This window comes from Pelodiscus sinensis, chromosome 2, assembly GCF_049634645.1.
Source record: "Pelodiscus sinensis isolate JC-2024 chromosome 2, ASM4963464v1, whole genome shotgun sequence".
Lineage (NCBI taxonomy): Eukaryota > Metazoa > Chordata > Testudines > Trionychidae > Pelodiscus > Pelodiscus sinensis.
In genome coordinates, this window is record NC_134712.1 from 170,637,045 (window position 1) to 170,651,628 (window position 14,584).

Genomic DNA, 14,584 nt, shown 5'->3' on the forward strand with positions numbered 1-14,584 from the left:
AGCATTTTCGGAAAATCGCGACTAGATTGGCAAGACGATTTTCTGCAAAAACACTTTTTGCGGAAAAGCGTCCGTGGCCAATCTAGATGCGGTTTTGCGCAAAAAATCCCCGATCACCATTTTAGCCATCGGGGCTTTTTTTGCACAAAACAGTACTGTGCTGTTTACACTGGCCCTTTTGCGCAAATGATTTGCACAAGAGGGGTTTTGCCCAAATGGGAGCAGCACAGTATTTCCGCAAGAACACTGACGATCTTATATGAGATCGTCAGTGTTCTTGTGGAAATTCAAGCGGCCAGTGTAGACAGATGGCAAGTTTTTCTGCAAAATCAGATGATTTTGCGGAAAAACTTGCCAGTCTAGACACAGCCGTATAGTGTTACAGGACATTTGGTATAGTTGAGGTTACATACATTTTAAAGCCATATGATGGAGTAGCTTTTTGAAATATAAACATCTGGCCTTCTTACAGTCCTCAACAAGCTGAATGTGAACTTTTCTAATTGCTTAAAACACACTGCTGGAATATGTATTGGTGACATTTCAAGTACATCATTTAATTATGAAACCTTAATCATCCTGATTGTTCTTACTTGTCCCACAGTGTATGATTCTTCAAAGTTAATTAAGAAGATAATTATCAGGCATTTTGTATATTATATTCCACAGTCTGTATATCCTCACGTAGAAGATGCACTTATTCTCCAATTGATATTTCAGTTGTTGAAGAGAGCCAAGGGGTAGCATTAGGTAAACAGATTAAGACCAGATTTTGTCTGAGAAACTGCCAAAATGTATCACTAAGCCAGGTCTCCAGATACAAATTTAGTGGTGATTTTGACAATTTACATGAAGGTCATCATCATCTATCAGAAATTTCCTACTTTTGTTTTTTGCAGTGGACTACCAGAGTGACAAGCAGGAATTTTAGGATTAAACTGAATAGCACAATTATCAACAGAAAAGAAAAACATCAGTTTTGTGGCTTGGAAACAGATTCAATAAAAACAATTTTGAGATTTAAATCCAAACCCACAAATTTAGCAAATCATTTAGCTTTAAGACTAGTTCTGTGGCTTTGTTGTAATCAAGACTGGAAGGTCTTTCTTCCATAGCACGTGTCACTAATGGTCCACATTTTGCCTCTTTGGCATGAATTGCACCCAAATGCTCGTGTACTGATTTTAATCAAACCTGCTGGGGTTTAGATCTATAAATATTCTGTGATCTGCAATAAAACTGCTCTGGAATTACTACATTTCTAAGGCATTCCATTAGGCTTCATCATGAGTAACTATAACCTTGTTCAGGGATGGTTGTAATTTCACTGCTAATATTCTATAGTTAACCAGTATCTACAGGTACAGGACTAGGGTAGTATAACCTTCTGGGAGACCCTCCTCTCATTCTGATTTTTCATTTTTCTATAACAGATTCTGCCTCTACCATTTTTTACTTTATTCCCAATTATTTTTCCCTTCAGTTAAGAGATTAGGTCATTAAAAATGACAGAAAGCAGTTTTCATAATAATTTGATTCAAACTTCCACACCATTTTTTTTTAAAAGAAACAAACAGATAAATTCTATTTGACTCTGAGGTAACCCACAGTTTCATTGTCTAATACCAGGATACTTATTGTTGTATTTTTTTCCCTTAGCAGTCAAGTTTACAGGACAGCTTTCCACCAATGGATTAAGACATATTCAACTTGCAAATTGTTATGCTCCTTTTTGCATGAAATTTTATGTGACGTTTAGAAAAACACACTTGGTCAAAACAGTAAGGGAGAGTGGTGACCCAGCAAGCTACCAATTCTCTTTGTGCATCCAAGCACCAGCCTGAAATAAACACTTGCCTGTACAGCAAAGGGCATGTATAGTCCTTTATTTGGCGCACAAACAAAAAACAACCCTCCAGTTTTCAACTGAGATTCTGCACTTGGACTTTCCACAGCCTAGAGTGGAGGGTCCACAGAGTTTGCTTACCTTATAATAGCCCCTGGAATCAGGGTTAAAGTTGCTCCCCCCAACCAAAATCTGAAATGGCACCCAAGAAGCAGCCTGAATATTTTGTGATTTGTGGTGTAAGTGATCATGCAGCACTAAGGCCAGCTTGCCTGGGTAGCAAAGTAGACTGGACCCAAGGGGACTGTCTATGACTCCATGGTAAGGGCTGTTATACTGATCCAGGAGTTCACACTTGTTATTGAATTGATTAAATCTAATTATAGAACATGCAACCAATTTGGGGGGGGGATGTGCGTCTGTCTTGTTCATTGACAATATGCCTGGAGGTTGGCATGCATGGTCATGAACCCCTCCAGACAGTATGACAATTAGGGAACTGGAGTGAACAAACAGATTGGTTACTCCTAGTGGAATCCAAGAATCAGCAATGCTAAGAAGCAATTATTTAAGCATGAACAAAGTCAAATAATAAAAGAGACTGGAACAATTTAAGAGTAAGCAACTGAGGAGTGAAATAATGACACAGAACACCAAAGTAAACATTTTTTACAATAGAGTGTAGCTTATAGCTATGAAAATACATTTGCTTTTTAGGTTACAAGGCCAAGATGTTAAGTTAATAAGAGATTGCAGCAATTAGTATGTCAATATAAATATAAGCCTGAATGTTAAGAATCAAATATGAATGGACTATGTGTGCTGGCAAAGTGCTAACAACCACAGTAAAGCTAGTTAATTACATTGCACAAGGCTCCTTCATGTTATCAAGTGTAAGAAACAATAAGAGCTTGATCCCCGTCAAAGTAAACAGAATCAACAAAACAATTATAAAGAGCTACACGAGAGCAGTACAATCTCAAACACAGCTTTTGAACTAACCAAATAGATCTGAAAACCCTTCTGGTCAGACAAATAAGATCCAAGAAAACCTAATGATGTGGAACAGAACTGGGATTCATAGAAGCCCGCAGCTGCCATTTTAATGTCCACAAAGTCATTTGGCTTTCATGTCTGAATTCATCTTTGTGACGTGGCAACCATCATCAAGGCACAAAGTGAACACATCTGTTGACATCTGAGAAGTATGTCTTGGAAGGGTTCCCACCACACAAAGGCAGTGAAAAGAGTAAAGGACATGAAAAACTATGAAATAAAGTGGATATCTATGAAAATAAACAGACATGCAAACATCCAATAAATCACATGAACATGAAATTTACACTGGGCCAAAGCCTGAAGACCTCACCCAGTTTCTAGTCACACTTTAATCAAACAAAACTCATTTAAGTCATCAGAAATTTTGCCTTTTGAATAAGGACTGAGTGAAAGAAATAAGTGCCTAAGAAAGAATAGTAAAAATACAGAAACACTATAAAATGACTGCTTGTATAGAATTAAATGGGAAGCAAAATACATTGGCATTGCTGATTGTGATAAACCAAGCCCTGGAGTTCTTACTAGTAGGTGGACAGTGGCTCAGAGCTGATCAATGTGTACATGTGTGGGAGGAAATTCAGCCTCCATACCAGTAGCTGTGCGAATTGGAGACTGTAGCTGAGCGCTGCTGTACTGAGGACTCATAGTCTAAAGTTATAGCCAACCATACCAGAAGGAAAAAAGAAAGGCTGTTGACAAAACTAGGAAGACTGGCTCCAGGGAATAGTCTGGTGGTGTGTCGTCCTCGGGTATATCCTCAAAATGACTTTTTAGCTTCTTGTTCGGAGTGAGAGCAGCCCAGTGGTGGCCAATAACATGGCAGCAGTTCACCAGGGTTAGCCTTTGGTGGGCCACCACCACCATATTTACTTGCCTGGGGGCAGGTACCAGCAATCACAACTCAAGGTGGCCACTGAGTTATGGCCACTAAGTACAGGATCAGCTCCCCCTCCCCCATCAGGAGTAACTTTATTAAGCTATCACCTGTAACTTTATTAAGTGCCGAGTTACTAGGGTTACCAGGTAGCTTCAGAAAAAATACCGGACACACTTATTCGGGGGGGGGGGGGGAGGGAGGGGAACCGGACTGGCTGGGTGGAGGGGGGGGACGGGAAGCAGGGCTGGTGGAGGACAGGGTCAGGGGCAGCGGGGCTGGCCGAGGGAGATTGGGAGGAGGAGAACCAGCCGGCAGGAAGCAGGGCTGGCTGGGAGGAGGTTGGGGGGAGCGGGGCTAACGGGGGGGGGGGAGGGAGGAGAGAAGAGAATCAGCCAGCAGGGAGCGGGACTGACTCGGGCATATGCAGATCCCGGCCTGTCCCACGCACAGTCCCGACAAAGCACAAGTGAGTCTGGCTACGGCTCCACAATGCGCTTGAACAGCGCTCAGGAGCACGGACAGGGCTTCTCCTCCTCCCCAAGGTGTCACTCCTATGTCAGATGCAACCAGAGGCTCCCAGCGTCGATTGTGCCCCGCCTCCCAGTCACTCTCCCACCCCTGCTAGGCTTCCGTCAGGTGCCCAGCCGGAAAACCAGAAAATACTGGACACTGCATATGTCTGGTATTTTCTCAATTTTTTTACCAGACAGAGGGCCCAAAAACCAGATTATCTGCTTGAATACCGGACACCTGGCAACCTTATGAGTTAGCTCCTTTTTCCTCCCTCCTGTCCCTTCAGTGTAGGTGAAATAGAGAAAGAGGAGGTGATGTTTAGGTGCAAACAAGGTAAAACGTTACTTAAAGATTGATTACAAAAGAGAGAGAAATGGGGAAAATAACCTGATGCAGATATGACAAACATGAAATAAAACTAGTGATAGTGACAGCAACAAACTTAGAACTAGAAGCAAGCATGGCCTAGAAATTAAAAGTTTCATAACTTATAGCCAGTGTCTTGATCTATCCTGTCTCCATGCATTTGATTCTTAAGATCACTTTTGGATTGCACCTTGTTTCACATTTCACAAATGCTGGAAGCATTAAAAGACTATATAGCAGCAACAAAACAAGGACTTTTTTCTAGATAGATAGATAGATAGATAGATAGATAGATAGATAGATAGATAGATAGATAGATAAGAAAGAAGGCTTCTCATCAGGTTATGATGAGGTGCAGTCAGAGTCATATAAGTGGGAAGGGTTTAAAAGACTGGATTTAAGTTAATAGGCCATGAGTGTGGGCAGTTAACATGGAGAAACAGGAAGCAGTTAAGTAAATAGAGCACATGGAACACATTTTGGTGACCCATCTAAGCAGTGAGTGTACAGGTGTCTGAAAATAGGCAAAATGAAACATTAAAGCATTGTTAATTGTCATTATATCCTACAGATCTTGAGGTAAAAGTTGAAGTATTTTGCATTTTAAACTGGATTACAAAAGTGCACTGCTTATACTTCACAAGTATTCATATTATGTTGGATATCAGAAAAATGAACATGTTGAAGAGTATCACATCTATAATTTCTCCCCTGAGAAATTAATCTAAAGTCAATGTATTCATGCTAAATTAAGAAGGCCCATATTAACGCATTCTTGGCTGATTATAAGTCACGCACTTCTGATTAAGTATTACTATCACAATCTGCCTTTTACTCATAATTACAGTATTTTCTTTCAAAGTGGCCAGATACATAAGATAGAATATCCTAGTGTTGCTGTCAAGTAATTTTATTCTGTTCTGATATCACACCAGGAGTGAAAATAATTTAACATTTCTTACAGACGCTGTGTTATCTCACACACAGACACACACAGACACACAGGGGGTGGGGTTCATGGCGGGGATGGCTGTGATACATTATACCTATAAGAAATGTAAGTGTGGGGTGCAGTGGGGGAACTCAGGACAGAGGGTTGAGGTGGGGGTGCAGGAATCAGGCAGGGGGCTGGAGACATGGGGGTGGAGGTGCCAGAGTCAGAACTAGGGAGGGTGCAGGAGTAAGGAGGCCATGAGTGTGGGGGGAGGCTTGAGGCAGGGGATGAGGAGCTTGTAGGGGCAAGTGGGGGGGTGGATCTGGGACAGTCCCTGTCACTGGCAAGTTATCTTTACCTGGCTGGTAGGCCGGTCCCTGCCTTGCTATTTCTGTTCAGTGCACTCCCACAAAGGAGCTATAGACCAGCTGTGCAGGGGCACTGTTGCAAAGAAATCGGTGGTGGTGCAGGAGATCCTCTGGCCTGCCACGCCCTTTCCTTGGCTTCTTCCCCAGGGTTACCAGCAACAGTGCATGCCAGAGACTCCACGTGCACTGGCCAGCATCCAGTCAGACAGACCAGGCACAGAAGCACCAAGAGTCTGGCTAGGAGTGAGTCTGCCTGCCTCTCCTACCACATGCCTCCAGTCAGCCCCTTTTACATCTGGGTGCACGTGCAAGGCAACCAGCACCAACCTGAAACCAGAGCCTCGGGAGCCAGGCTGGGAGAGTGTACCATGAGCAGCACACCCCAGCCAGCTCTTGCTGGAGTGGTGCACCTGTGCACATCACTGTACTTTCACCTCTGCATGGAATGTAAATCAGTTACACACTCAATTTGTTGCAGCGTTGTGGCTATTTTGATCCCAGGATATGAGAAAGAAAGTGGGTGAGGGGATATCTTTTATTGGACCAACTGCTGTTGAAGAAAGAAAGAACTCTGCGTGGCTCAAAAGTTTTTCACCTTCACCAACAGCATTGAGTCCAATAAAAGCTATTCTCACCCATTTTGTGTCTCATAGTCTCAGTGGCACAGAGATATACGAGTGCTTTACATGTTCTTGTGCTTTTCTGTTTCTAAGTGGCACTTAATAGATTTTCAAAGGTACAAGTGTTTTGACACAGCCTAACATGCTCTGATAGTTACAAGCATTTGTGCATCAAACAGCAGCAGTTTACACGATCTTCATAAAGGCTGGCAATAATTCTCTCTCATGGTGGTGAACAAGCCAGCCAACACTGAACCAAAACAAACCTGAAAAATAGATTAAAAGTTTCCAGGGAATCTTCTGCTTATTTTCCAGTTACACTTAAGGCTACATCTACACTGTAGCCTTCTTCCACAAAAGTTTATGCAAATGAAGACGGCTCTTGCACAAGAGGGGGTTTTTGAGCAAAAGCGGCTGCTAATTAATTATGCAAATGAAGTGTGGCAATATTCCATGCCGGTCTTCATTTGCAAAAACTTTTGCTGAAGAAAGCCACAGTGTAGACATAGCCTCAGGGAGCTCAGGTGCTGCCTCAGACTGGCACTAGTTTTGTGATTGCCCAGTATCATGATACCGCTCTGGTCATCTAGTCACATCCAAACAGGCATCTAACATTCAATTCACATGCTCAGAGGGAGATGCATCACATACAGCACTAATTAAGCCTCCTTGGGCACTATATTATCTGACAAATGCACAAACACAGATAATAAGCATGTGATAGCGAATTCATTCTTCATACATCCTGGCTTATTTCTGAGTTTGTGCTATTTTCAACTGTTTTGTTGTTCACAGCTGCCTTTTTTGTTGCCTTCTGTAACAAATACTGTAACATTTCACCATCTGTACAGAAACATGGAATGTAGCCATCTGCATAATTGGTGTTTTCAAAGGACACAATACTCTACAATTCCCATGATTTACCTACAGTTACCCCTACATGGATGAAAAGGAGAATGCCAGCTGTGGAAGAGCCTGTTTCAATCAGAGCATTCCAAAAACTTAGTGAGATGACAAAACAGCCCGATCCAGCAATTCTTAGTCAGGCAAAACTGCCCATGGAGTCAAAGGGTAATTTGCCCAAGAAAAGACTGTAGTGATAGGGCCAACATCGGTGAAGATTTTTATATATATCAAGCTATCCTTCAAATCCAAGAAACACAGAACCCTGGGTAGAGTAGAGTTGTCAATGGTTAACCAGTTACTGGTTAACCAGCGGCCCGGCTCAACTGAAGCAGCTCCCACACCTGATGCAGGCAAGGAGCTGCTCCAGCCCAGTTGGGCCTCCTGCGCCATGAAGGGTGCTCCAACCAGGCTGGTCTAGAGCTGCTCCCCACCTACCTGTGGCGTGGTGGGTTTGGCCGAGCTGAAGCAGGCCGCCATGGGTGGGGCCGCTCCAAGCAGGCTGGATCTGCCACCAGCCCGACTGGAGCACCCTTCCCACTCTCAGGGTATGTCTAAACTACATCCCTCGTTCAACAGAGAGTTGTAAATTAGACACATTGAAATTGCAAATGAAGCCGGGATTTGAATTTCCTGTGCTTCATTTGCATAACCATGTCATGGCGTTCTTTCAAAAAACGCTATTTCAAAAGTGAAACCGCGCTCTATACCTTGAGGTTTACAGGATCTTTTGAAAAAGGCATTTATTTTTGAAAGAACCGCGTCTAGCCCGCGGTTTCACTTTCAAAATACTGTTTTTCAAAAGAACGCCATGACACAATTATGCAAATGAAGCATGGGAAATTCAAATCCCGGCTTCATTTGCTATTTTGAAGTGTCTAATTTACATGTCTTTGTCGAAAGAGGGATGTACTCTAGACATAGCCTCATTTAAGCGGTTAACTGGTTAAACATAATGTTTATCTGCTTAGATAAATTTAACAGGATTTTACATCCCTAATGCAGAGATGTCATTGGGTGTCCCACAAAGGTAAATTGAGGTAACTGGATGAACGGTGCAGTTACACACACACACTGAAGAGGCAAAATACAGGGGTTCAGTGTCACAGCAACTGATAGGGATGCAAAATGAAGTAGTGGGAAAAGCCAAGGCTGACATGTTTTTAAAAAAGCACCCATCTTCCTTATTATTTGCTTTTTTTTGCTACCTCCTCCAAAGAAGCATGTATGGTTACACCAAATTTAATCTCTATTTGCATTACCTCTCAAATAACATAAATCCATAAAACAATTTTTCTTCCTAAAAACAGACCCTTCCACCCCAGTGCTTTTCCTGTATATAGGTAAGGCTTGAAACTGTTTATAATGGATACATTTGACGGCTACAGATGCTACTAGGTACATCCAATGACCAATAGGGATGTAAGCAACTAGTTGACTATCAGAGAGAGGCAGCAAGGGGGAGACAGAGCAGGAGCCAGTGCTGGGGAGAGTCGACTTAAAAACCAGTTCCTTCCCAACATCATCTCCGCAGTGGGGTAGGAGAGGCAGAGGCGTAGTGGGGGACCGGGCACAAGCTGGGAATCAGCACTCTGCAGTTTCCCCCCTTATCGACTAGCTGATGGAAATTCCATCAACTAATCAATTAGCTGATTAAACCCCATTTAAAAATCCCTAATGAACAGTAAAGAAAAAAACCTGGATTTATACTCTTTCCTCTGTATAAAAGACTTTAAAATAGAGCTGCTGATTAATCGCAATTAACTCACATGATTAACTCAAAAATTAATCACAATTAATTGCACTGCTAAACCATACAATATTAATGGAAATGAGTTAAGTATTACTGAATGTTTCTCAACATTTTCAAATAGACTGATTTCTATTACAACACGGAATACAAAGTATACAGTGTTCACTATTTTTCATTACACATTGTTGCATTGTAAAAATGATAAAAATAGTATTTTACAATTCACCTCATAAAAGTACTCGGGGAAATATCTATTTTGTGGAACTTTAAAGTTCATTTGCCGGTCATCTGAAGAAGTGCGCCGTGCCCACAAAAACTCATACCATCTACATGTTTTGTTAGTCTTTAAAGTGCTACCAGACTATTTGTTGTTTTTTAAGTTTTTCCTGTTATAGACTCTCTCGGCTACCCTTCTGAATATTTTGTGGAAGTGCAATTTACAAATGTAACTTTTGTTATATAACTGCACTCAAAAATAAAACAATGTAAAATTTTAGAGCCTAAAAGTACATTCTTGTCCTACTTCTCCTTCAGCCTATCATATTTTGTTACAATTTGCAGGAGATAATGCTTCCTGTTTCTTATTTAGTGTCACCTGAAAGTGAGAACTGGCATACACATGGCTTTTTGTAGACATGATATTTACATGCCAGATGTGCTAAAGATTCATATGCTCCTTCATGTTTCCACCACCATTCCAGAGAACATGCATCCATGCTGATGATGTTCTCCTCAACTACAATCCAAAGCAAAGCAGAATGATTCATGATAATTGTTTTAATCATTTGACAGCTCTACTTCATTTCACCTTGACTTCTCTGCTTTGTTAGATTAGAAATTCCCTCTTCGACCATGGAAGTCTTAATAGATAACTGCAGTATTAGTAGGGTTATGACACCATAAGCAGAAAGGAAATGAAAGCTGTTTCCAGGGGTGCAGGGTGGACGTATGTCCTTAGGACTCTGAATAAAAATTTGAATGCCTGCTTAGCTAAAACTCTTGGGGAAAATAATTTTGGTAGAGATTCAATATTTTGCAAGTGCCTTTAAGGCATCAAGATAGGATATGATGAATTTTAGCAGTAGGGAGTGAAAGAGAATAGATATCAGAAATATCATAGAGGAAGAAGCTGTGGTAATTAGAGAACGTTTGGATGTGACAAATCAAAGTTGACCCCTTGTGTAAGTAAGGCAGATGGTTGCTATGAAAGGATAAGTGGAGAAAAGATGACTTGGGAGGGAGAGTAAAGCAAATTTTCCTCTGGAAGTGGGAGAACGGGGAGGGATCATGTGAGGATTACCTGTTGTGAGCTCTCCCTGGGGGGCATCTGATATTGGCCCCCGTCGGCAGACAGGATACTGTGCTAGATGGACCTTTGGTCTGACCCAGTATGGCCGTTCCTATGTTCTTATATTTTGGCCATATTAAATTAGCAGCACGATATACATGATATGTTGAAGAGAGACTGAGATGCAGAAGTAGATGGTGATACTGTTCAGTCAGGAACTTCTAGGTAAGTTCTTAAGTCACTATTGTGAAAATAGTAACTGAAATAGAGTGAGTGGTGGAGACCTCTAAGATGCTGCTACCTACACATACTGTACAGGAGACCCTTGCGATTCATGGAATTGCTAGTTATGATTCTGCGTATTCATGGGTATCTTACAGCTGCCATCAGGTGCCCCCCATACGTTGGCGCCCCAGGCAGCTGCCCAGCTAGCTCCCCCCTTAATCCAGCCCTGGGGCCAGGAGCCGCAGCCCCCACTGTTCACAAATTTCACCACCGGGAATGGCCAGGGTTTCCTGTAATTACACACAGGTGCAGAACGAATGCAGGATTTTTCACACAACCTCTTGGTCTCAGTGGTCAAGAAATGGTTACCACATAACTGGGCAAAATTCTCCACCTGGCACCTTCACACCAAGAAGTGCCCTGAGGCCCTGAAGAATGCAGTCTGACCATCACACACCAGCGTAGCAGGTTCCCTGGCCCTGTGCCCCACTGGCCTTGCTACAGCCAAAAGCAGCCAGTCATTTGAACTGCTCTTCTGGCTTAAAACCAAACCAAACCAAAAGCACCCTCTCTCCGCCAGAACAACTAGGACCACAGCCATTCTTCCGGACCTCAGGGGCTGAGCTGTAAGTAGAGGCCCTACAGTTGAGGATGCTTCCTGTACGACAGCAGCACCTAGAGCAGCCAGGTGTTTGAAAGCGGACAGAAGTCAAACCGAGCCCCAGGGGGTGGCAGCTAGGGGCAAGGGAGGCTGCAGAGGGCGCTCTGGACTGCAGGGCAGTCAGTGTAGGAAGGAGCTGGGGTGGGGAGGATGCAACAGGGAGCAGGGCTCCGGGTAGGGGCGGACTGGAGCGCGGGTTCCACGCCGAACGCGGCGTCACAATGGGTTGCCAGGCGCCCGGCGGAGGAAAGATGCAGCTGGGCGGGCAGCGCTGGAGCCCGGGCAGCCGCTGCGGGGTGGTGGCGGCGGCGGCCATGGCCGGCGGGTACCAGCTGTGGGCGCCCTGGTCGCCGCTGGACGAGTCCCTGCAGTGGCTGCGGGGCGCCACCCCCCGGCCCTGCACCAAGCACCCGTTCCGCGGGGCGCCGCGCGGCTCCTGCGCGCAGAGCAGCAGCGCCGCCGCCGCCGCCGACCTGGAAGTGCAGCTCTGCTTCCAGGGGCTCAGCCTGGTGCTGGAGCCGGGCGACAAGGGGCCCGGCCTGCCGGCGGGGGAGCCACGGCGGAGCGCGGCGCTGCGCAAGCCCCAGGCGGTGCGGCTCAGCGGCCTGGACTCGGTCTTCGGGCGGCTGGTGACGGCGCAGCCCCCGCGCTGGACCGGCTCGTTCCGGGTGTCGGAGCGCTCGGCTTTCTGCCAAGTGATCAGCCCCCGGCAGCGCTGGCCCCGCGGGCTCCGCGAGCCGCAGGTCCGCATGGCCGTGGCCATGTGCCGGCAGATGCTGCGCGCCATCCTGCTGCTCTACGCCGCCTACAAGAAGTGCGCCTTCGCCCTGCAGCACTCCCGCTGAGCCGCCGCCCCGGGCCCGCAGCGACCCGCACCCTGCCCCGCTCCGGCCGGGCGGCAAGCGTTTCCCCAACCGCACGCGGCTGAGCCAAGGTGCCGGCTGGTTCGCGGAGAGGCTGCAGGGCCTGGCTGTGATTGGATTGTTGCTCCCCCAGGGACACAGCGCCGCTCGCCCTTGCCCTAGCGGCGAGGATAAGTGCCTCTTGATTGGCCTCGTTCACGTCACAAGTCCCCCTCCTGACTTGTTGGAGCCTCTTTGCAAGACCAGCCGCGGTTTCAGTTGATGTCCTGCAACCATCTATTGCGTGTAACTAAGTTGAAGACGAGTCCCGTCAATTCGAAACGGATGCAACTCTCAGTTCGTCACTTGCACCATACAATGGCCAACAATAGTTTGTTTACAGCTAGGCACGCAACCCACAAGCACTGAAGGGTTGCAGTACAAAATGGAATTTTAAATATACCGGCAACTAATTTGCACACGTTTTTTCTACAATAAGTGCACCCTACCTTCTAATACTTAAAGTCAACACGCTTACTGTTTGTTTCTAGACGATGAAGCCTAAAAGTGTAACTTTACTTTCTCTAATATTCAAATTGAATACTATACATTTTGTTCAGAATTGGTATACAAAGGACCTCACAGACTGAAACAACGTTCCAACTTCATAGACATTCAGATTTACTGTATGAATTACATATATTTTACAGTTAATGGACGTGTATGTGCAAATTTGTCTTACAAGATGTAAGAGTAATATTCAAATTGTTTTCAACCAGCTGGACCTATGCCTTGCAACATTCATAGTAAAATAAAGCCTATACTCTGTGAATGAGGGAGTTCAGAGTCCAGCCGGAACATCTGAGCAGACATGCAGTTTTGACATATAACATGTAAAGGAAAGATCCTTATTCATTGACATCAGGTTAAAAGATGCCAAGACTAAGGAGTCAATTAGTGGCTTCTTCCAGAATTGAAAATTGTTGTGGCTTCTTTACAGTTTATCAACTTACAAGAAATTCAATTTTGCATTACAGTGTTGAAAGTAAAATCTGCATGAATTGGTTAAAGCTAATGGATGAGACTTACAAAGAAATGCACCTTTTCCCTTGCAACATTCAAAGTAAACCACTTTCACATTGAAATGTTTCCAATGAACAGAGGTGCTTACTGACCAACCAAAAACAATTTACTACAAATGCATTTTGACTTAAATATATTCAAAGTCAAACTTATTTGTTTACATCTAAATGGATGCAACTGGTAAAAACATTGTTATACTTTAAAACTGGAAGACAAACTCCATATGACTTGCTTACAGCTAATGGATGTAATTTCCAAAGAAATACAGCTTTGCCTTAACATTTGAAGAAGAGTCCTGATAATTTTGTTTACAATAACTGGATACAACCCTCCAGAAAAACACCTTTACCTGTAACAGTGACTTGTTTCCAGCCAATGCAGGCAGTTTATGAAATGTACAACTTTTATTTGATATCAAATTAAATTAAAAATCCTTAAGATTTTATGATGTTTATAATTTCACCTTTCCCATACACTCCTCGAGAAAAGCCTTTGCAGTGGGTTCAGTTACTGTTTCACATCACAAGTTAGCAACAGAATTACTCCTCATTGTTCGGGGATTAGACATGTTGAGGTTATAAACTAAAATTTATTATTCACAGCAGCTCAGCTTTTATTTTCTGCTCAGTAAGTTACAGTGACCCCCCTCACAGGAAGCATTTGGCCCCATTCCTATTCCTGTGGAATTTGGTGGGCAATTACCTTGTTCACAAAGCCAGGCTTGTTTTCCAGGCAGTTTTGTCTCCTGAAGAGCTCTGTTTCTGTTCCCTCTCAGTGGCATGCCCAGACTGGTATTATTGTCACCTACTGACTCTCTGGTTCCTTTCACACACACACACCTGTAACCAGAGCAAAGCTACAGCTCCTGTGCCTGCAAAGAGTCTCCAGAGAAACACATGGGGTAATGGCTTAGCTTCTACTCAGGCCTTGCCATGCAGTCGTGTGCCTGAGGTGGGGGGGCATTTATTATTTCATTTAAGAATAAACAAAGAACATTTAATTACTCTTTCATTTAGCCTGAATGAAAGGTGGCTAGCACATCCATCTGTTTCAAGGAATTGCCCCTAGATCAAAAAGGCCTTTGCTGGCAATCATTAATACCATCTATTCTAGTACAACAACATTGGTATGTCCCTAAACCAGATATGCCTAAGGGCAGTCACTAACATGTATCCAACAGAGGAACCACATTCAGTATTAAAACAAAATATGTTAAATTTGTATTAGGGCCACATCATATCTCCAA

The 14,584-nt window shown here is 43.9% G+C and overlaps 1 protein-coding gene and 1 long non-coding RNA gene across 3 annotated transcripts in view; both read left to right on the forward strand.

Moving 5' to 3' along the window:
- Positions 1-1,845, forward strand: part of LOC112545972 (uncharacterized) — a 79,184-nt gene extending 77,339 nt beyond the window's left edge. For both annotated transcript variants that reach the window (XR_012901064.1, XR_003089559.2), the window contains one exon: positions 1,663-1,845. This is a non-coding gene — a long non-coding RNA (uncharacterized LOC112545972). The remainder of the gene's footprint in view (positions 1-1,662) is intronic.
- A 9,774-nt stretch (positions 1,846-11,619) lies between these two features.
- FANCD2OS (FANCD2 opposite strand) lies at positions 11,620-13,781 on the forward strand. The gene has a single exon (XM_075919806.1). The coding sequence runs from the start codon at positions 11,635-11,637 to the stop codon at positions 12,256-12,258; it is 624 nt and encodes a 207-aa protein (XP_075775921.1). The 5' UTR covers positions 11,620-11,634; the 3' UTR covers positions 12,259-13,781.
- Positions 13,782-14,584: the final 803 nt, after the last annotated feature.